This window comes from Mytilus californianus, unplaced genomic scaffold (assembly GCF_021869535.1).
Source record: "Mytilus californianus isolate M0D057914Y unplaced genomic scaffold, xbMytCali1.0.p SCAF_7, whole genome shotgun sequence".
Classification (NCBI taxonomy): Eukaryota; Metazoa; Mollusca; class Bivalvia; order Mytilida; family Mytilidae; genus Mytilus; species Mytilus californianus.
Window position 1 is genome coordinate 106,902,793 of NW_026262723.1, and position 22,856 is coordinate 106,925,648.

Here is a 22,856-nt window from a genome sequence, read left to right on the forward strand (position 1 = left end):
TTACGTCAATATCTGATATGTCAATAACACATTAAAAAATGGATGTAATCATTTCTTATATCATTACTATTAATCTCATCGTCATTTACATCAGTTCTGATGAAAATAGGGAATAAGATTAAACAAGAGTGCACACGCTGAAATGTCTCGCCTTCTTTACTAATCATTGATATTATGTTGATAGTCCTAAATATAAAGCTTTATTACAACTGTCACATAAACTTAACATTAACCAAGTAAACTAAACATTGACCAATGAACCATGAAAATGAGGTCAAGGTCAGATGAACCATGCTAGGCAGGCAAGTACAGCTAACAATTCTTCCATACAACAAATATAGTTGACCTATTGCTTATAGTTTAAGAAAAACAGACGAAAACACAAAAACTTAACACTGAGCAATGAACCTTGAAAATGAGGTCAAGGTCAAATAAAACCTGCGTGACTGACATATAGATCATAAAATATTTCCATACACCAAATATAGTTGAACTATTGCATATAGTATTAGAAAAAAAGACCAAAACTCAAAAACTTAACTTTGACCACTGAACCATGAAAATGAGGTCAAGGTAAGATGACACCTGCCAGCTAGACATGTACACCTTACAATCATTCCATACACCAAATATAGCTGACCTATTGCATGCAGTATTAGAAAAAAAGACCAAAACTCAAAAACTTAACTTTGACCACTGAACCATGAAAATGAGGTCAAGGTCAGATGACACCTGCCAGCTAGACATGTACACCTTACAATCATTCCATACACCAAATATAGTAGACCTATTGCATACAGTATAAGAAAAACAGACCAAAACACAAAAACTTAACTATAACCACTGAACCATGAAAATGAGGTCAAGGTCAGATGACACCTGCCAGTTGGACATGTACACCTTACAGTCCTTCCATACACCGAATATACTAGACCTATTGCTTATAGTATCTGAGATATGGACTTGACCACCAAAACTTAACCTTGTTCACTGATCCATGAAATGAGGTCGAGGTCAAGTGAAAACTGTCTGACGGGCATGAGGACCTTGCAAGGTACGCACATACCAAATATAGTTATCCTATTACTTATAATAAGAGAGAATTTAACATTACAAAAAATCTGAACTTTTTTTTCAAGTAGTCACTGAACCATGAAAATGAGGTCAAGGACATTGGACATGTGACTGACGGAAACTTCGTAACATGAGGCATCCATATACAAAGTATGAAGCATCCAGGTCTTCCATCTTCTAAAATATAAAGCTTTTAAGAAGTTAGCTAACGCCGCCGCCGGATCGCTATCCCTATGTCGAGCTTTCTGCGACAAAAGTCGCAGGCTCGACAAAAATGAAGCATTAAGGATGAGGTTATTTCTCATGTGAAAAGCTAAAGAAATTTCATATGATAATTTTATATAGCCTTGCATGCTTGAGCATATTTATTTTGTTGTTTGCCTTAGGTCCAGTAGCAAATATTTCATGCACATTCTGGAGTAGAACAAATAAACTATAAATGAAATTTTCAGGACCTGAAATGGGGATGGACAAGAATAGCTACAAACTTTTAACTGACAATAAAATTGAGAATGGAAATGGGGAATGTGTCAAAGAGACAACAACCCGACCATAGAGCAGACAACAGCCGAAGGCCACCAATGGGTCTTCAATGCAGCGAGAAACTCCCGCACCCGGAGGCGTCCTTCAGCTGGCCCCTAAACAAATATGTATACTAGTGATAATGGACGTCATACTAAACTCCAAATTATACACAAGAAACTAAAATTAAAAATGATACAAGACTAACAAAGGCCAGAGGCTCCTGACTTGGGACAGGCGCAAAAATGTGGCGGGGTTAAACATGTTTTTTGAGATCTCAACCCTCCCCCTATACCTCTAGCCAATGTAAAAAAAACAAACGTACAACAGTACGCACAGTAAAACTCAGTTTAAGAGAAGTCTGAGTCCGATGTCAGAATAGGAAACAAAAAAATTAATACATAGGCACATTTCATTCAGAGTATGTCATATATCTACTAAAGTACAATATTGGTCAATCAAAGAAGCATTACTATGTAAAATCATGTACATATCCCTGGACCCCTAATCATAATTATTATTCAGGAGCTGTAGGTCAATTTCTTTCAAAATTTGAAAAAAAAATGTAAAAAGTTAAAAAAAAGTTTTTTAATATTTGAAAAAAAATTATATAATTACTACACACCCATACTTAATCATAATTACCCATTAAACTCACTCATGCAGGATGTCACACCTGTACTTTGAATATTCAATAATGAAGGAAAAAATGTTATTAAAAAAAATTTACAAAAAAAACAAATAAACAAATAAAATGAAAAATGTCTTGAGTATATACAATAAAGAAGAAGAAAAAACAACAACAAAAAACATGTCTACAGTTGTGTTTAATGCGCATCCCCTCTACCAACTACAGTATTAGGGTAAAAGTGTGTATTTTACACGACAAAATACGGTAACTTAAATTAAACAAGCATTCTGAGAATATTGCATGGCAATACATAGTCCCCTACTGGGTAAAAATTCATTTTACTGGAACAAAATGCTAACTTGTTCTATAACTTGTCATGGTGTAAACAAAAAGTAAATATCATGTCAATATCTTCAAGCACGACTAAAAACAGTGTGGACAATTGATTATATGAGTGAAGAAAACATTAGATATGATTAATAGTTCTCTAAAATTAGATATGATGTAATACAGTGTATATCTATTTTTCAAATTATAATCAAATATAATTAATAGTTCCAAATATTTTTTCTTTCATTTGTCACAAACTAATATAGATTTGTAACTTATCTATAAAATTTCAACAACTTTTATCTACACAATGTAATGTATTGAAATATATACATTAATAAAAATAGACTATTATCTAATTAAAAGATTTCTCTTCATAATTTTTTTTTATATCTATAGCATTCAGAAAATTAGTTTATACTAAATAACAAACAAACCTGACAAAAAATTCTTCAAATAATTTAAAAAAGAATGTCTTTTAAAAAATGAGTTATCTCCCTTTGTACAGAAATATGGTTTAACATAGAACTCCAACATTATATATGGTCCAGAGTTATGGTCCATAACTCTGGACTAAATCATCAGACCGGAACAACATTCCAACTTGATCTATAACTTGTCATGATAAAACTATATACCAAATATCAAATCAATATCTTCAAGGACGAAGAAAAAAGTGTGGAAAGCTGATTTGCCGGACTGACGGATGGACAGACGGACGGAGTGCAAACCTTAAGTCCCCTTCGACCTCGTCGGTAGGGGACTAATAAAATGCTTCAATGAGCGCAGCCTGATACGACGTCAGTGGTTGAACCCTGAACAGTTGGGGCAAATTTGGACACAATATTCAAGCTTGATACTATCTGAATTTGGATTGTGATCAAATTTTTGACATAATATAGGTTTCTGACACAAAATAAATGTGGTCAAAGATCTTACAAATCTAAGGCACAATACTGTGCAATTGAAGATTTCTTCTTGAAACTTTTCAAAAATTTTAAATTTTGAAAATTTTGAAAAAAAAATATGAACCCTTTTAAAAACTAGAGGCTCTCAAGAGCCTGTGTCGCTCACCTGATTCTACTTTGGTTTTGGAAATCATGTAAAAATAGATTTAAATCATAACAGATACCCTAATAATGAGTGAGGCCAAATTTGGTTTAATATTGGTCCTGTAATTTAATAAAAAATCCTGGTGGCCATCTTGAACAGTAAATCGGCAACAAAGTAGCAACACTTCATCAGCACCTCATAAGAAACGTTTATGCCATGTTTTGGTTTCATTCCATTCAGTGCACCTCTAGAAGAAGCATTTGTATGTATTTCCCATAGGGTCTTATGTTAAAGGAAGTCCCCCCATTGGCGGCCATCATGGATGAAGGATCAGCTTCAAAGTAACAAAACTTAGTCAGCACCTCATAAGGAACATTCTTGCCATGTTTGGTTTCAATCCATTCAGTATGTGGTTCTCTTAAAGAAGACATTTGTATGTATTGTCCATAGGGTCCTTTGTTAAACATTGTCCCCATCTGGCAGCCATCATGGATGAAGGATCAGCTTCAAAGTAACAACACTTGGTCAGCACCTCAAAAGGAACATGCATGCCATGTTTGGTTTCATTACATTCAATGGTTCTCTAAAAGAAGACATTTGTATGTATTTCCCATAGGCTCCTATGTTAAACTAAGTCTCCCGCTGGCGGCCATCTTGGATTATGGATCAGATTCAAAGTAACAACACTCGGTCAGCACCTCATAAGGAACATTCATGCCATGTTTGGTTTCATTCCATTCAGTGGTTCTCTAAATGAAGACATTTGTATGTATTTCCCATTGGGTCCCATGTTAACTAAGTCCCCTGCTGGCGGCCATCTTGGATTATGGATTGGCTTCAAAGTAACAACACTCAGTCAGCACCTCATAAGAAACATTCATGCCATGTTTGGTTTTATTCCATTCAGTGTTTTTCTAAAAGAAGACATTTGTATGTATTTCCCATAGGGTCCTATGTTAAACTAAGTCCCCCGCTGGCGGCCATCTTGTATAATGGATCAGCTTCAAAGTAACAACACTTGGTCAGCACCTCATAAGAAACATTCATGCCATGTTTGGTTTCATTCCATTCAGTGATTCTCTAAAAGAATACGTTTGTATGTATTTCCCATTGGGTCCCATGTTAAACTAAGTCCCCCGCTGGCGGCCATCTAGGATTATGGATCGGCTTCAAAGTAACAACACTTGGTCAGCACCTCATAAGAAACATTCATGCCATGTTTGGTTTCATTCCATTCAGTGATTCTCTAAAAGAATACGTTTGTATGTATTTCCCATTGGGTCCCATGTTAAACTAAGTCCCCCGCTGGCGGCCATCTAGGATTATGGATCGGCTTCAAAGTAACAACACTTGGTCAGCACCTCATAAGAAACATTCATGCCATGTTTGGTTTCATTCCATTCAGTGATTCTCTAAAAGAATACGTTTGTATGTATTTCCCATTGGGTCCCATGTTAAACTAAGTCCCCCGCTGGCGGCCATCTAGGATTATGGATCGGCTTCAAAGTAACAACACTTGGTCAGCACCTCATAAGAAACATTCATGCCATGTTTGGTTTCATTCCATTCAGTGATTCTCTAAAAGAATACGTTTGTATGTATTTCCCATTGGGTCCCATGTTTTACTAAGTCACCCGCTGGCGGCCATCTAGGATTATGGATCGGCTTCAAAGTAACAACACTTGGTCAGCACCTCATAAAGAACATTCATGCCATGTTTGGTTTCATTCCATTCAGTGGTTCTCTAAAAGAAGACATTTGTATGTATTTCCCATAGGGTCCCATGTTAAACTAAGTCCCCTGCTGGCGGCCATCTTGGATTATGGATCGGCTTCAAAGTAACAACACTCGGTCAGTACCTCATAAGAAACATTCATGCCATGTTTGGTTTCATTCCATTCAGTGATTCTCTAAAAGAAGACATTTGTATGTATTTCCCATAGGGTCCAATGTTAAACTAAGTCCCCTGCTGGCAGCCATCCTGGATTATGGATCAGTTTCATAGTAACAACACTTGGTCAGCACCTCATAAGGAACATTCATGCAATGTTTGGTTTCATTCCATTCAGTGGTTCTCTAAAAGAAGACATTTGTATGTATTTCCCATAGGGTCCCATGTTAAACTAAGTCCCCTGCTGGCGGCCATCTTGGATTATGGATCGGCTTCAAAGTAACAACACTCGGTCAGCAGCTCATAACGAACATTCATACCATGTTTGGTTTCATTCCATTCAGTGTTTTTCTAAAAGAAGACATTTGTATGTATTTCCCATTGGGTCCTATGTTAAACTAAGTCCCCCGCTGGAGGCCATCTTGGATAATGGATCAGCTTCAAAGTAACAACACTTGGTCAGCACCTCATAAGGAACATTCATGCCATGTTTGGTTTCATTCCATTCAGTAGTTCTCTAAAAGAAAACATTTGTATGTATTTCCGATAGGGTCCTATGTTAAACTAAGTCCCCCGCTGGTGGCCATCTTGGATGATGGATCCGCTACAAAGTAACAACACTTGGTCAGTACCTCATAAGGAACATTCATGCCATGTTTGGTTTCATTCCATTCTGTGGTTCTCTAGAAGAAGTTCAAAATGTAAAAAGTTAACGACGACGACGGACGACGGACGCCAAGTGATGAGAATAGCTCACTTGGCCCTTCGGGCCAAGTGAGCTAAAAAAATGGGAACCCCCCCTTCCCCCCCAAAACTTTTTGAATCCCCCTTTTAGCATTAACCATCAAACTCAATTGCAGTCTTTCCTTTGTAGTATGGAACCTTGTAGTACAATTTTAGAGAGATCCATACACTTCATCACAAGTTACTGTCTGGAAACTAGAAAAATGCTTTTTTTAACCATAAAAGCCCATTTAAATACATCATAAAAGAAAATGACATCATAGTCATGGCTAAAATTAAAAACCCTTCATCAGCTACTTTTAATAGTAATATCTAAAAATAAAATTCCTTCATCAGCATTTAGAGTAACTTCTAAAAATAAATTGACAGCTAGGACTTTGCAACCATAAAAACCCATTTAAATACATCATAAAAGTATTAAAATAGAAAATGACATCATAATCATGCCTAAAATTAAAACACTTTCATCAGCAACATCAAATAGTAATATCTAAAAATAAAATTCCTTCACATACATAATCATGGCTAAAATTAAATAATTTTTAAAATAGAAAATGGCATCATAATCATGCCTAAAATTAAAAAGCCTCCATCAGCAACATTAAATAGTAATATCTAAAAATAAAATTCCTTCACATACATAATCATGGCTATAATTAAATTACCTTTATTAAACATTATTAAAATAGTAACTTCTAAAAACAAGAGTGCACACGCTGAAATGTCTCGCCTTCTTTACTAATCATTGATATTATGTTGATAGTCCTAAATATAAAGCTTTATTACAACTGTCACATAAACTTAACATTAACCAAGTAAACTAAACATTGACCAATGAACCATGAAAATGAGGTCAAGGTCAGATGAACCATGCTAGGCAGGCATGTACAGCTAACAATTCTTCCATACAACAAATATAGTTGACCTATTGCTTATAGTTTAAGAAAAACAGACGAAAACACAAAAACTTAACACTGAGCAATGAACCTTGAAAATGAGGTCAAGGTCAAATAAAACCTGCGTGACTGACATATAGATCATAAAATATTTCCATACACCAAATATAGTTGAACTATTGCATATAGTATTAGAAAAAAAGACCAAAACTCAAAAACTTAACTTTGACCACTGAACCATGAAAATGAGGTCAAGGTAAGATGACACCTGCCAGCTAGACATGTACACCTTACAATCATTCCATACACCAAATATAGCTGACCTATTGCATGCAGTATTAGAAAAAAAGACCAAAACTCAAAAACTTAACTTTGACCACTGAACCATGAAAATGAGGTCAAGGTCAGATGACACCTGCCAGCTAGACATGTGCACCTTACAATCATTCCATACACCAAATATAGTAGACCTATTGCATACAGTATAAGAAAAACAGACCAAAACACAAAAACTTAACTTTAACCACTGAACCATGAAAATGAGGTCAAGGTCAGATGACACCTGCCAGTTGGACATGTACACCTTACAGTCCTTCCATACACCGAATATACTAGACCTATTGCTTATAGTATCTGAGATATGGACTTGACCACGAAAACTTAACCTTGTTCACTGATCCATGAAATGAGGTCGAGGTCAAGTGAAAACTGTCTGACGGGCATGAGGACCTTGCAAGGTACGCACATACCAAATATAGTTATCCTATTTCTTATAATAAGAGAGAATTTAACATTACAAAAAATCTGAACTTTTTTTTCAAGTAGTCAGTGAACCATGAAAATGAGGTCAAGGACATTGGACATGTGACTGACTGAAACTTCGTAACATGAGGCATCCATATACAAAGTATGAAGCATCCAGGTCTTCCATCTTCTAAAATATAAAGCTTTTAAGAAGTTAGCTAACGCCGCCGCCGCCGCTGGATCGCTATCCCTATGTCGAGCTTTCTGCGACAAAAGTCGCAGGCTCGACAAAAATTGACAGCTAATCACCTAAAGACTATACATTTCTTTATAAATAATTTACAAGCAGTGTAAGGGAGGTAATTTGACAATTTGTGTTTGAATTACCTCCCTTACACTGCTTTGAAATTATGTTTTGTACTTAATTGTCCATTAACCTGGAAACCCTTGTTTTTCCCCCTTTTTTGCCCCTAATTCCTATACAGTTTGAGCCATAACCACCCAAAGCAAATTCTTAAGATCCCTTTATGATATGGTAACTTGTGGTATAATTTCAGAGAGATCCATACACCATTTCACAAGTTATTGTCTGGAAACTAGAAAAATGCTTATTTGGACCCCATTTTGGCCCCTAATTCCTGAACTGTTAGGACCATAACCCCCAAAATCAATCCCAACCTTCCTTTTGTGGTATTGAACCTTTTGGCAAAATTTCATAGAGATCCATTCACTTAAACTAAAGTTAGAGTGCGAAAACCAATGTGTCTTCGGACGACGACGACAACGTCATACCAATATACGACTGCGGTCGTATAAAAACAGCTTTTGTCCCCTATGTTTTATTTTTAGCCATAGCGGCCATGTTTGTTGATGGATCAAAACTTCGGATATAAGTTATAAGCTACATACCCTAAGGAACATTCAGTTAAAGTTTGAAGGTATTTTGCCCAGTAGTTTCAGAGGAGAAGATTCTTGAAGTAGTTTACGATGACGGACGCCAAGTGATGGCATACATGGCATAAGCTCACATGGGGCCCTTTGGCCCTGGTGAGCTAAAAAGGAAAAAGTTCTTTCTCTCCATTCCTCATCTCAGTTATTGCAGCTCATCAAACCAGAAGAATAGTTTTTTTCACATTTTCTCTATTTCTGGTTTTTATCATTTTGGTCTCAAATCATATGTTATACCTGTATTGGTTGACAAACAGGGCTTTTTTAAGGTGGATCAGCAGTACATGTATATGATTCCTCAGATAGAATTTTCTTATACTTTGCCAAAATGAAGATTTCACTATGCTTTTTTCAAAAATATAATAAAAAGTATGGATCACTGTGCTATTTTTCAAGCTACAAGTCGTGCAAAATTGCCCAAATTTGCATAGATTGTTCAGGAAAAAACACATTTTTGTGAATAAAAAGAAATATATGAGATAGAATTTTGAAATAAAATATGAGAAAATAGATTTTATAATATGCTTTAAGAAAATAAAAAGAAAAAGGGTGTCACCAACTTGTTTTCTTGCTACAAGTAAAAAATGAAAATTTCACTATCGTTCCAGTGTAAAATTTATACTATAAGAGTTATTTCCCCTTAAATGGCTAAGTTGAAAAATTGATTCTAAAATACAGAAATATTTGGTATTTGTTTAAACATTTTGGATTATGCAATAAATCACTTATTTTTCTTTATAAAAATAAACATTCTTACACATAAATTGCAAATCAATCTCAAAATTTGCAGATATAGGCAAAGAACTAGACCGATTGTGTACTGCTACTGTACAACCCAAGATGGCGGTATACAGTGAATCTACCTTAAACAACATGAGATTGAAAATTTTTCTAAATAACAGTAAATTTTAATAAATTGCTTCGCCAAGCGCAGCTGGATACGACCGCAGAGGTCCAACCCTGAACAGTTGGGGCAAAAATGGACACAATATTCGAGCTTGATACAGGTCTGAATTTGGATTGTAATTAAATATTTGACACATAATAGGGTTCTGACACAGAATAACTGTAGTCAAAGAACTTAAAATTGGTTATATGATTTGAATTTATATTCAATTTTTTGCTTTTGTGCAATTCCCTATGCTGTTGCGAATTGACCCCCCTCCCCCTCCAAAAAAAAAATTTCTTCTTAATTTCTGAAAAAATTGTCCCTCCCCCATTTTTTCCACCTTCCCCTCCTTTTTCAAAATTTCCAATGGAGTTTGCAACCATAGTTACCCATTTAAATACATCATAAAAGTCTTAAAATAGAAAATGACATACATAATCATGGCTAAAATTAATATTCCTTAATCAGCATTTTTAAATAGTAACTTCTAAAAATAAATTGACAGCTTATCACCTCAAGACAATACAACATTTCTTTATACATAATTTAAAAGCAGTGTTAGGGAGGTAATCCAAACATAACATTGTACTTTTTTTTCAATTGTCCATTAACCACGAAACCCATGTTTTTCCCCCTTTTTGCTCCTAATTCCTAATCGGTTTGAGCCATAACCCCCCAAAGCCAATCCTAACCATCCCTTTGTGGTATGGAAACTTGTGGTATAATTTCAGAGAGATCCATACACCGTTCCACAAGTTATTGTCCGGAAACTTGAAAAATGCTTATTTGGGCCCCTTTTTGGCTCCTAATTCCTAAACTGTTAGGACTATAACCCCCAAAATCAATCCCAACCTTCCTTTTGTGGTTATAAACCTTGTGTTTAAATTTCATAGATTTCTATTTACATTTACTAAAGTTATTGTCCAGAAACCAAATGTCTTTGGACAACGCCGACATGATACCAATATACGACCGCAAAATTTTTTGCGGTCGTATAAATACAGACATATCAATCTTTAATGAAAAGCTTAGTATTTGGTTTTGACATTTGAATCTCAAACTGATAAACTAAACTGGGAGATCATCAAACAGAGGAGACCAGAATATTGTTTAAAAATGAAATAGATCAAAGACTCAAATGGCCGGGTTATACAGAATGTTTCTTAAAACAATGGAGAATGCTCTATACTGAACATTTAAATATTTGTAGAATGACTAAGTTCCCAAGTCTGGAAATATGAGAAAACACACAACTTCAGCATATGTGCAATCTTCCTGTTAAGTTTCAGGGATCTGGGTTGAAAACTGTAGGAGTTGAATACAAATAACGTGTACCCTCTTTCATAAATTTTGCAAAAAATGACAGTTATGACTAAGTTCTTATGTCTGGAAAAATGAGAAAAAAATTCTTCAAACAATTCCATAATAGCTGGAACACAACTTCAGCATATGTGCAAACTTCCTGTGAAGTTTCAGGGATTTGGGTTGAAAACTGTAGGAGTTGATTACACAAAACTTGTACCCTCTTTCATAAATTTTGCTGAAAAATGACTGGAAACATGATTAAATAAATGTGGATTGTGTCCACACGTGGACACAGATGATGCCCCCGCATGCATATCATATAGTTATAAAGGGACATAACTGAAGAACAGTAAAAGTGACGCTACCCAAATTTGAACTTGATCTGAGTTTTGTGGTAATAAGCATTGTGTGTAAGTCTTTCTTCAAAGTGTTCTTTAATTTGAATTGGATTACCTCCCTTACACTGCTTTTAAATTGTCTCAATTGTCCTTTAACCAGAAAAACCCTTGTTTTCCCCTTTTTTTGCCCCTAATTACTAAATGGTTTGAGCCATAACCCCCCAAAGTCAATTCTAACCATCCCTTTGTTGAATGGAAGTTTGTGGTATAATTTCAGAGAGATTCATACACTTTAACACAAGTAATTGTCTGGAAACTACAAAAACACTTATTTGGGCCCCTTTTTTGGCCCCTAATTCCTAAACAGTTGGGAACATAACCCCCAAAATCAATCCCAACCTTCCTTTAGTGGTTATAAACCTTGTGTTAAAATTTTATTGATTTCTATTTACTTATACTAAAGTTATTATCCGGAAACCATCTGTCTTCGGACGACGACGACGACGACGTGATACCAATATATGACCAAAAAAATTTTTAATTTTTGCGGTCGTATAAAAATTCAGCAATTTTTCTATTTGTAAACACACACAACTCTAGAACTGTTGTGTATAAGTTTTATAACATTTGGTTGAAACAAACTAAAGTTAGAGAACGGAAACGAAAAATTCAGCAATTTTTATGTTTATTATTATAAAGGGACACAACTCAAGAATGGTAAAAGTGATGCCACCAAATTTCGTACTTAATCTGTATTATGTAGTAATACGCATTGTGTATAAGTTTCATAACATTTTGTTGAGGCAAACTAGAGTTAGAGAACAGAAACAAAAAGATAATAAATAAAATGCTTCGCTGGGGCGCAGCTTGATACGACCGCAGAGGTCGAACCCTGAACAGTTGGGGCAAGTATGGACACAACATTCAAGCTTGAAACAGCTTTGAATTTGGATTGTTATTAAATATTTGACACAGCATAGGTTTCTGACACAGAAAGAATGTAGTCTAAGAACTTGAATTTTTTTAATTTACCTATTATGGTCCAATGTCCAAAATTAAAATACATGGTTAGATTCAGCATATCAAAGAACCCCATATATTCAATTTTTGTTGAAATCAAACAAAGTTTAATTTTGGACCCCAACTTGGACAAACTTGAAAACTGGGCCCATAATCAAAAATCTAAACACATGTTTAGATTCAGCATATCAAAGAACCCCATGAATTCAATTTTTGCTAAAATCAAACTAAGTTTAATTTTGGACCCTTTTGACCTTAATGTAGACCAATTTAAAAAACAGGACTTAAAATTAAAAATCTAAATACACGGTTAGATTTGGAATATCAAAGAACCACAATAATTCAATTTTTGATGAAATCAAACAAAGTTTAATTTTGGACCCTTTTGACCTCAATATGAACCAATTTGATAGCGGGGCCTACAAATAAAAATCTAAATTCATGGTTAGATTCAGCATATCAAAGAACCCCATATATTCAATTTTTGTTGAAATCAAACAAAGTTTAATTTTGGACCCCAACTTGGACAAACTTGAAAACTGGGCCCATAATCAAAAATCTAAACACATGTTTAGATTCAGCATATCAAAGAACCCCAAGAATTAAATTTTTGCTAAAATCAAACTAAGTTTAATTTTGGACCCTTTGGACCTCAATGAAGACCAATTTAAAAAACGGGACTTAAAATTAAAAATCTAAATACACGGTTAGATTTGGAATATCAAAGAACCACAATAATTCAATTTTTGATGAAATCAAACAAAGTTTAATTTTGGACCCTTTTGACCTCAATATGAACCAATTTGATAGCGGGGCCCACAAATAAAAAATCTAAATACATGGTTAGATTCAGCATATCAAAGAACCTCATATATTCAATTTTTGTTGAAATCAAACAAAGTTAATTTTGGACCCCAATTTGGACCAACTTGAAAACTGGGCCCATAATCAAAAATATAAATACATGTTTAGATTCAGCATATCAAAGAACCCCATATATTCAATTTTTGTTGAAATCAAACAAAGTTTGAATACTGGACCCTATCTTGGACCAACTTGAAAACTGGGCCCATAATCAAAAATCTAAACACATGTTTAGATTCAGCATATCAAAGAACCCCAAGAATTCAATTTTTGTTAAAATCAAACTAAGTTTAATTTTGGACCCTTTGGACCTTAATGTAGACCAATTTAAAAAACAGGACCCAAAATTAAAAATCTAAATACACGGTTAGATTTGGAATATCAAAGAACCCCAATAATTCAATTTTAGAGGAAATCAAACAAAGTTTAATTTTGGACCCTTTTGACCTCAATATGAACCAATTTGATAACGGGGTCCACAAATAAAAAATCTAAATACATGGTTAGATTCAGCATATCAAAGAACCCCATATATTCAATTTTTGTTGAAATCAAACAAAGTTTAATTTTGGACCCCAATTTGGACCAACATGAAAACTGGGCCAAAAATCAAAAATCTAAATACATGTTTAGATTCAGCATATCAAAGAACCTCATATATTCAATTTTTGCTAAAATCAAACAAAGTTTAATTTTGGACCCTTTGGACCTTAATGTAGACCAATTTGAAAACTGGACCCAAAATTAAAAATCTAAATACACTGTTAGATTCGGCATAACAAATAAATAAATGTGATCAAAGATTTTACAAATCTAATGCGCCATACTGTGCAATTAAAGATTACTTCTTGAAATTTTTCAATATTTGAAATTTGAAAAAAAAAAAATATTTGAAGAATAATTCTTTTTAATTTCTGAAATCTGAAATGAGAAAAAATTGACCCCCCACAATTTCTTTTTATCCCCCCCCCTTTTTTTCCACAAAAAATTCTTTCCCTCAAGATATGGTCATAATCTCAATTCAAATTTCCAATGGAGTTGGCAACCATAATTACCCATTTAAATTTACCATAGTGCTAACTTAATCTATTTTATATCTAAAAATATAGTGTCAAATCTTTCATATGGATTTTTTTGTAAAAAAAAAAGATGCAACATTTGCAGATATTTTTACTGGTGTTCCTTTATAAATACGCATTTCTTTAAACATAATTTAAAAGCAGTGTAAGGGAAGTAACCAAAACGTTGTATTTGGATTACCTCCCTTACACTGTTTTAAATTATCTTTATTGTTCATTAACCATTACTTTATACATAATTTAAAAGCAGTGTAAGGGAGATAATTTCAATGATGTATTTGATTTATCTCCCTTACACTGCTTTAAATTATGTTTTGTATTAAAGTATTTGTCCATTAACCAGGACAACCTTGTTTTTCCCCCTTTTTTGCCCCTAATTCCTAAACGGTTTGAGCCATAACCCCCCAAAGCAAATCCTAACCATCCCTTTGTGGTATGGAAACTTGTAGTATAATTTCAGAGAGATCCATACACCGTTCCACAGTTATTGTCTGGAAACTAGAAAATGCTTTTTTTTGGCCCCTTTTTGGCCCCTAATTCCTTAACTGTTGGTACCATAACCCCCAAAATCAATCCCAACCTTCCTTTTGTGGTATTTAACCTTATGGTCAAATTTCAAAAAGATCCATTCACTTAAACTAAAGTTAGAGTGCGAAAACCAATGTGTCTTCGGACAACGACGACGACGACGCCAATGTCATACCAATATACGACCACAAAATTTTTTTGCGGTTGTATAAAAATTTGCAATTTTTCCATTTATAAAGGGGCATAACTCTAGAACGGTTAAAGTGATGCCACCAAAATTTAAACTTGATCCGTGTTTTGTGGTAATAAGCATTGTGTATAAGATTCATAACATTTGGTTGAGGCAAACTTAAGTTAGAGAACGGAAACTAAAATTTTTGCAATTTTTCCATTTATAAATGGTATAACTCTAGAGCAGTTGAAGTGATGCCACCAAAATTCAATTTTGATCTGTATTTTGTGGTAATAAGCATTGTGTATAAGTTTCATAACATTTGGTTGATGCAAACTTAAGTTAGAGAACGGAAACTAAAAATTTTGCAATTTTTCCATTTATAAAGGGGCATAACTCTAGAACGGTTACAGTGACGCCACCAAAATTCAAACTTGATCTGTATTTTTGGTAATAAGCATTGTGTATAAGTTTCATAACATTTGGTTGAGGCAAACTTAAGTTAGAGAATGGAAACTAAAAATTTTGGAATTTTTCCATTTATAAAGGGGCATTACTCTAGAACAGTTAAAGTGACGCCACCAAAATTCAAACTTGATCTGTGTTTTGTGGTAATAAACATTGTGTATCAGTTTCATAACATTTGGTTGAGGCAAACTCAAGTTAGAGAACAGAAACCAATTTTGGGACGTAAGTACAGACAGACAAGTGTAAAACTTAATGCCCCCACCGCTACCGGGGGGGGGGGGGGGGGGCATAAAAATCCTCACATAATTGAAACTGTAGGAGGAGTTGATTACACAAACTAGGGTCAAACTTTTTACCACCCGCTCATCCTACTGACATCACCTCACTAGAAGCCAGTTTTAAACTTTGCCTAAACATGTCAACAAGAGTGCACACGCTGAAATGTCTCGCCTTCTTTACTAATCATTGATATTATGTTGATAGACCTAAATATAAAGCTTTATTAAAACTGTCACATAAACTTAACATTAACCAAGTAAACTAAACATTGACCAATGAACCATGAAAATGAGGTCAAGGTCAGATGAACCATGCTAGGCAGGCATGTACAGCTAACAATTCTTCCATACAACAAATATAGCTGACCTATTGCTCATAGTTTAAGAAAAACAGACAAAAACACAAAAACTTAACACTGAGCAATGAACCTTGAAAATGAGGTCAAGGTCAAATAAAACCTGCATGACTGACATATAGATCATAAATTATTTCCATACACCAAATATAGTTGAACTATTGCATATAGTATTAGAAAAAAAGACCAAAACTCAAAAACTTAACTTTGACCACTGAACCATGAAAATGAGGTCAAGGTCAGATGACACCTGCCAGCTAGACATGTACACCTTACAATCATTCCATACACCAAATATAGTAGACCTATTGCATACAGTATTAGAAAAAAAGACCAAAACTCAAAAACTTAACTTTGACCACTGAACCATGAAAATGAGGTCAAGGTCAGATGACACCTACCAGCTAGACATGTACACCTTACAATCATTCCATACACCAAATATAGTTGAACTATTGCATACAGTATAAGAAAAACAGACCAAAACACAAAAACTTAACTTTGACCACTGAACCATGAAAATGAGGTCAAGGTCAGATGACACCTGCCAGCTAGACATGTACACCTTACAATCATTCCATACACCTAATATAGTAGACCAATTGCATACAGTATTAGAAAAACAGACCAAAACACAAAAACTTAACTATAACCACTGAACCATGAAAATGAGGTCAAGGTCAGATGACACCTGCCAGCTAGACATTTACACCTTACAATCATTCCATATACCTAATATAGTAGACCTATTGCATACAGTATAAGAAAAACAGACCAAAACACAAAAACTTAACTATAACCACTGAACCATGAAAATGAGGTCAAGGTCAGATGACACCTGCCAGCTAGACATGTACACCTTACAATCATTCCATATACCAAATATAGTAGACCTATTGCATACAGTATAAGAAAAACAGACCAAAACACAAAAACTTAACTATAACCACTGAACCATGAAAATGAGGTCAAGGTCAGATGACACCTGCCAGTTGGACATGTACACCTTACAGTCCTTCCATACACCGAATATACTAGACCTATTGCTTATAGTATCTGAGATATGGACTTGACCACCAAAACTTTACCTTGGTCACTGATCCATGAAATGAGGTCGAGGTCAAGTGAAAACTGTCTGACGGGCATGAGGACCTTGCAAGGTACGCACATACCAAATATAGTTATCCTATTACTTATAATAAGAGAGAATTAAACATTACAAAAAATCTTAACTTTTTTTTCAAGTAGTCACTGAACCATGAAAATGAGGTCAAGGACATTGGACATGTGACTGACGGAAACTTCGTAACATGAGGCATCCATATACAAAGTATGAAGCATCCAGATCTTCCACCCTCTAAAATATAAAGCTTTTAAGAAGTTAGCTAACGCCGCCGCCGCCGCCGTAGCCGCCGGATCACTATCCCTATGTCGAGCTTTCTGCGACAAAAGTCGCAGGCTCGACAAAAATTAAGAATTCTCAATGAGACTGTATGGATACATTGGATTTTAACTAGCTATCACTAAAATAACCTTATTCTTGATGCTATTAAACCATTCAACAAGTTTCCAATGCAATTTTGTCCTTGTTCGGATTTGATTTAAAAAATGTAACTTTACTCTTAATTTCTAATAGATTACTTGCATGTAATAATTTTATGAACTAGCAAAATAAGGGCAAATCCAAATTCCCACCAACAGTTTGCCCTCTTATTAATGCTAATTTTCAGCCCTGCCATGTTAACTTGGTTTATGACTTGTTTTCCTTATCTGATCAATGAAAAAAATAACATTTCTGTTCCTTCAATATACATGTATGTTTATTGTAAGTAATGAGATTCTTGACTCAAGGAGTAATACCACCATTGTTTTTCCCCTATTAGTCTTTGTTAAATTGCTACTTTTCAAAAAATGTGTGCAGAATTTATCTTTGTTTCAAATAAAGAAATACTTGACATGGGTAGAGTTTTATCCTGTCCAGTACTAAAGTGAAAATTTGACATAACATTTCATTGCATATAAGATAATAACCATCACTAGAAGTTGACCAATCAAATGTTCACCCTTTTTTTCCTGTTTACAAGCTTTAGTAAACATGTCACCTCAAGTTTCCAAAAATATTTCATAGAAACACCTAATAAAAAAAGAATGGTGCTTTGAAACACTCAAGATATATGTTTATAGCTCACAGTTTTTTTCTGCAATGATATGCAGGGTTTATTTCCTACAACTGTCAAATTCAGGGAAATATTTTTTTTTCGTATGAAACCGGACGTGACATACTATGATTTAGGGCATTACACCTTAAGTACATTGATCCTTAACATTACTTTTCTTCCTTGTCATTTTATCCTAATATGTTTATTTAATTCCAACAAAAGGGCTGTAATGCTATCATTAAGTATTTGAGAAATTCATTGAAACCTAAAATATAGGTCGGATTGACCTAATTGTAATTTTGTTAGATGCTGCTAAACTCCTCAAATTGCATTTTAGTACATTGTACTGTGGATTCATTATATTTCCTGGGATATCAATTTTTGTGAATTTCTTGGGCATAGGTTCACCACCAATTTCAATGTTCACAAAGTACAAATTTTCTACAGCCAGGCTTCATCCTTGTAAACAGATTATATCAAATATCTACAAAGTACAAATTTTCTGCAATCCACGAAAATAAATGAATCAATAGTAATTGGATTGTAAGTCATTTAGTTTCTGAGATCTAACTGGTGGTGTTTAACGACCTTGACTGGATGGTAAGCCGTCGCACAATCAGTCTGAGATCTATTGTCAGTCTCTTAGTATATAGATATAGACTTTGCTTTCATTTATCATTTAATCATGTTAATCAAAGTCAATGAAGAACAAAATAATGCATACACATGTTACATGTCAGAGTAAAAGGGAGGCTGTTGTACTCAACTAGCTGACCCTTATACCAATTTAATAAGTGAGGTCACTTAGTATCTGAGAACTGATTTCGAATGTAAAAAATACAAAGTTTAAAACTATTCAATCACTGAACCATGAAATACTGGATATGTGACCATCATCTTATGGCACATGGTTGGTCTTTCAAAGAAACATCTGCACATCAAATTAAGTTGTCACGAGGTTATAAGAGACTGTGGACAAACATCCGCATGTGGATGTCTGGTTACTCAACTAGCTCTGATCAAGTTTTTTATGAGTATTAAAAAGACATATACAAGTATTTATTATAATATACATTGTACCTCCTTCATCAATATCCAACACTTTATCAATCTTTTTCTGTGCATTCTTTAATGCCTGGCTAGCCTGCGAAGCAAAGTTAGTCAATCCACTTGTATCCCACCAGCTCATATTGGTATCTGAAAAGAAAATAGGAAATCATAGAAATCAAATAAATTTGTACCATTGCTTAAAGTATCATAGCTTCAGTAACAACAAATTGTATTTAGTCAACCTCAAATAACTGTTCTACCGTGGATTTATTTTTTTTTTTGGGTGCCAGTTTTAGTGGATTGGGGAAAACTTGTATTTTTGTGGATATCTAATTTTGTGGTTTTATCAAAGTCTGCATACAACTTCATAGAAAATGTGTCATTTGTTGAACATTTAAAATTGTGGTTCATCTGTTCCCACGAAAATCTATGAAAATTGGTATCCAAAAAATTAATAAGTGATCAGAATATTAAAGTATTACTTCTTATGTACTTCTTTCAAAATTGAATTTAGTAATGTTTACAATGAAAAGTTAAAAAAGCAAGAGCAGCCACCTGGGCAAACAATATTTAATGTCTCACTGTCCGTGATAAGGTTTTCCTATTTTTTTATTTCTGCATAGCTTAAGTATAAAGTGGTCCTCAAAGTAAAACAATCATTAGATAACATTCAACTTCAAACATTTGTCTGGTTTTTGATAAAGATACTAAAAAAAAATACAAAAACTAAATGATGAAGACACTAGAAGCGAGTAAACAAAGCCGCCACTTTATGAATTCTGAAAGTACTTTGAGAACTTCAACTTGGCCCAGAGACATCTTGGCCACTCTATAAATAAGAAAAATATAATTATCAACAAAGAGAGAAATGTCTGCAAACTGGCTCCAAATGTATGATAATGATGGTCTCTTTTTACAAAGTTGGAGCTGTCTATTTGAGTGATAAAAGTTTGATTTTAATAAAAAAAGATCTTGTAGTAGTTGCTCCAAATTGTCACTGTACTTTCAAATTTCGGTCTCACTAATTAGAGACAAGAAGAATTTTAGCACCAAGAAGCGACATGCATTTATACACTATGCAGGACACTGTGAATATATTATCTTAAACATATCCTTGATAATAAAATAAACAGCTGTGCCATGAGCGCATGATACGCCCGTCTTCTTGTGTGTGAGGTTTTATGCAATAATCATAAATCGTTTCTAAGATATGACGCGACATGTGAAAACCCCCCTTTTTTTATAAAAAAATCAATAACTCTAAAATAAAATTTTGAATCATCACCAAAAAGTATACAGATCTTAAGATTAATATAATGAAGAAGTGTGTAAAGTTTTAAGCAATAATCATAAATTGTTTTTGAGATACAGCACGACATGTGAAAACCCCCACTTTTTTTACAAAAAACTCAAAAAATCAATAACTCTAAAATAAAATTTTGAATCATCACCAAAAAGTATACAGATCTTTAGATTAATATAATTAAGAAGTGTGTAAAGTTTTAAGCAATAATCATAAATCGTTTTTGAGATACGGCGTGACATGTGAAAATCCCCCCTTTTTTTACAAAAAACTCAATCACTCTTTAAAAAAATTTTGAATCATCACCAAAAGGTATACAGATCTTTAGATTAATATAACTTGAGCAAATGTTAATTTTCTTCTATCAGAAATGATCAGTATAATCAGAATTCCATCATTATATTACTGGTAGTAATGGACTTCTGCAACTTCCAGCAAGAACTGAAGGTCATAAACTCAGCAATCAATTGTGCTATTAATAACATAGGACTTTGGGAAAGTTGGAAGAGCCGACAACCTTGCTTCTGGTATAGTGAAATAATGAAAATACATGCGACAACCTTGCTTCTGGTATAGTGAAATAATGAAAATACATAGATATAGGAAGATGTGGTATGAGTGCCACTGAGACAACTCTCCATCCAAGTTACAATTTATATAAGTAAACCATTATCGGTCAAGGTACAGCCTTCAACACGGACCATTGGCTCACACCGAACAGCAAGCTATAAAGGGCCCCAAAAAATGACTAGTGTAAAACCATTCAAATGGAAAAACCAACGGTCTAATCTATATAAAACATGTATATTAAAAAATAACCTGCAAAGCATGTTACTATATTTATTTATTAAAAATAATTAATATAAAGATTTCTTGATCCTTACTTTGTTTTCCTTTCGCTAAACTATTCTTCTTGTCGACTAATAAGTGAGACCCTCAAACTTAATTAACGCATGCTTTCTACCAAATCTACTTTAAAAACATCTGGTTACAATAAATAGATATTTTGAATTACGTAAGATTGAAGATAAGTAAGATGGACTACATGTATAAAATTTAATGCAAATAAAAGGGAGATAATAAACATGAGAATATAGAACACTAACTTTAGTGATTGTTTTTTTAAGCCTAACTGTACATTTGTTTCATAAAATGATGCAGACACTATTTTACAAACTTGCAACCAATCATATGTACAAATTGGTGTCAAGATGAGGCATGGAGGTAAAAAAAATTGTAATGTACAGAAAGGGATGCGGAAACACTCCTAGAAACAGTACTATGTTTAGACATGAACAGCCAGCAGTAATGGAATTCAAATGACTTGAACATCTTCTTCCACCAAAAATAGAAAACAAGTGTAATAAGTGGTCTGTTTTGTCTTTCAAACTGTTAAGAGTTGTCTTGTGAACTGGTCTGAGTGTCTTCAAAAGTGGTCAGAGTTGTCTTTAAAAGTGGTCCGAGTTATCTTGAAATTGGACTGTGTTGTCATGTAGTCTGTTGAAGAAATCTGTCAAGTATTTATGTTATTACATCACATTAAGCACAAATTGCTTGTTGACGTTGTTTAAGTTGACTGACCTGATGTCAATGGTGTAACTCATTCATAAAAAACAACTCGAGATTGATGAGGGGGTGGACAGCTTTTGAGGGAGGTGGGAAGTGGGGAGGGGGGCAGGAGGTGGGAGAGAAACAAAGATTCTAAAAGTGGGAGGTGGGCGATAGGGGCGGGAGGTGGGAGAAGGGTACCCCCTGATGTAGGTGTCAGTGGTGTGACTGTGAATGCAAGTGATCGACAGTGACATGACACAATCACACCATACATTACATATCATAATTCATGAGAATACAACAACCTCAGTGGATATATATAACAGAACTTAAATATGAACTGTATCACTTATGAATGAACCAACATTTATCATTTCTATTTTACGGGATATCTTCAAATCAAAGTTTCTGTTGATGCTGACGTTTTTCGCCTTACAAGACTAAATTCGGAACCGTTTCCGGAACTTCCGGTATTTTGAATCCGGGTGCACAAGGCCGGTCACGAAAAAGAATCTCTTACCATACAGCTTGTCTTAGTTTTGTTCCCACGATGGTTTTTTTGACAAAAAAAATAGCATACAAGCTATTTAAGTTTCACCTAGTCAATTCAAATGTGTTATAAAAATATACATTCATGTGCTACTTTTAGAAAGATGCGAAACA

At 34.2% G+C, this 22,856-nt stretch overlaps 1 protein-coding gene and 1 long non-coding RNA gene across 5 annotated transcripts in view; both read right to left on the reverse strand.

Moving 5' to 3' along the window:
• Nucleotides 1–22,644, reverse strand: part of LOC127708270 (TATA element modulatory factor-like) — a 52,538-nt gene extending 29,894 nt beyond the window's left edge. For both annotated transcript variants that reach the window (XM_052213115.1, XM_052213114.1), the window contains exons 1-2: nucleotides 22,559–22,644; nucleotides 19,370–19,486 (exon numbers count right to left, since the gene is read on the reverse strand). In XM_052213115.1, coding sequence (XP_052069075.1) covers nucleotides 19,370–19,478 — 109 coding nt within the window. In that variant the 5' untranslated portion in view covers nucleotides 19,479–19,486; nucleotides 22,559–22,644. The remainder of the gene's footprint in view (nucleotides 1–19,369; nucleotides 19,487–22,558) is intronic.
• LOC127708274 (uncharacterized) lies at nucleotides 120–17,600 on the reverse strand. Of its 3 annotated transcripts, none has more exons than XR_007985223.1 (3): nucleotides 16,863–17,600; nucleotides 16,142–16,715; nucleotides 120–346 (listed from the first exon to the last, which is right to left on the reverse strand). It is a non-coding gene; the product is annotated as an uncharacterized LOC127708274 (long non-coding RNA). The 3 variants fall into 3 exon arrangements; XR_007985222.1 differs by lacking the exon at nucleotides 120–346 and adding an exon at nucleotides 6,313–7,010 and having other exon boundaries at nucleotides 15,982–16,715; XR_007985221.1 differs by lacking the exon at nucleotides 120–346 and adding an exon at nucleotides 7,084–7,170.
• Nucleotides 22,645–22,856: the final 212 nt, after the last annotated feature.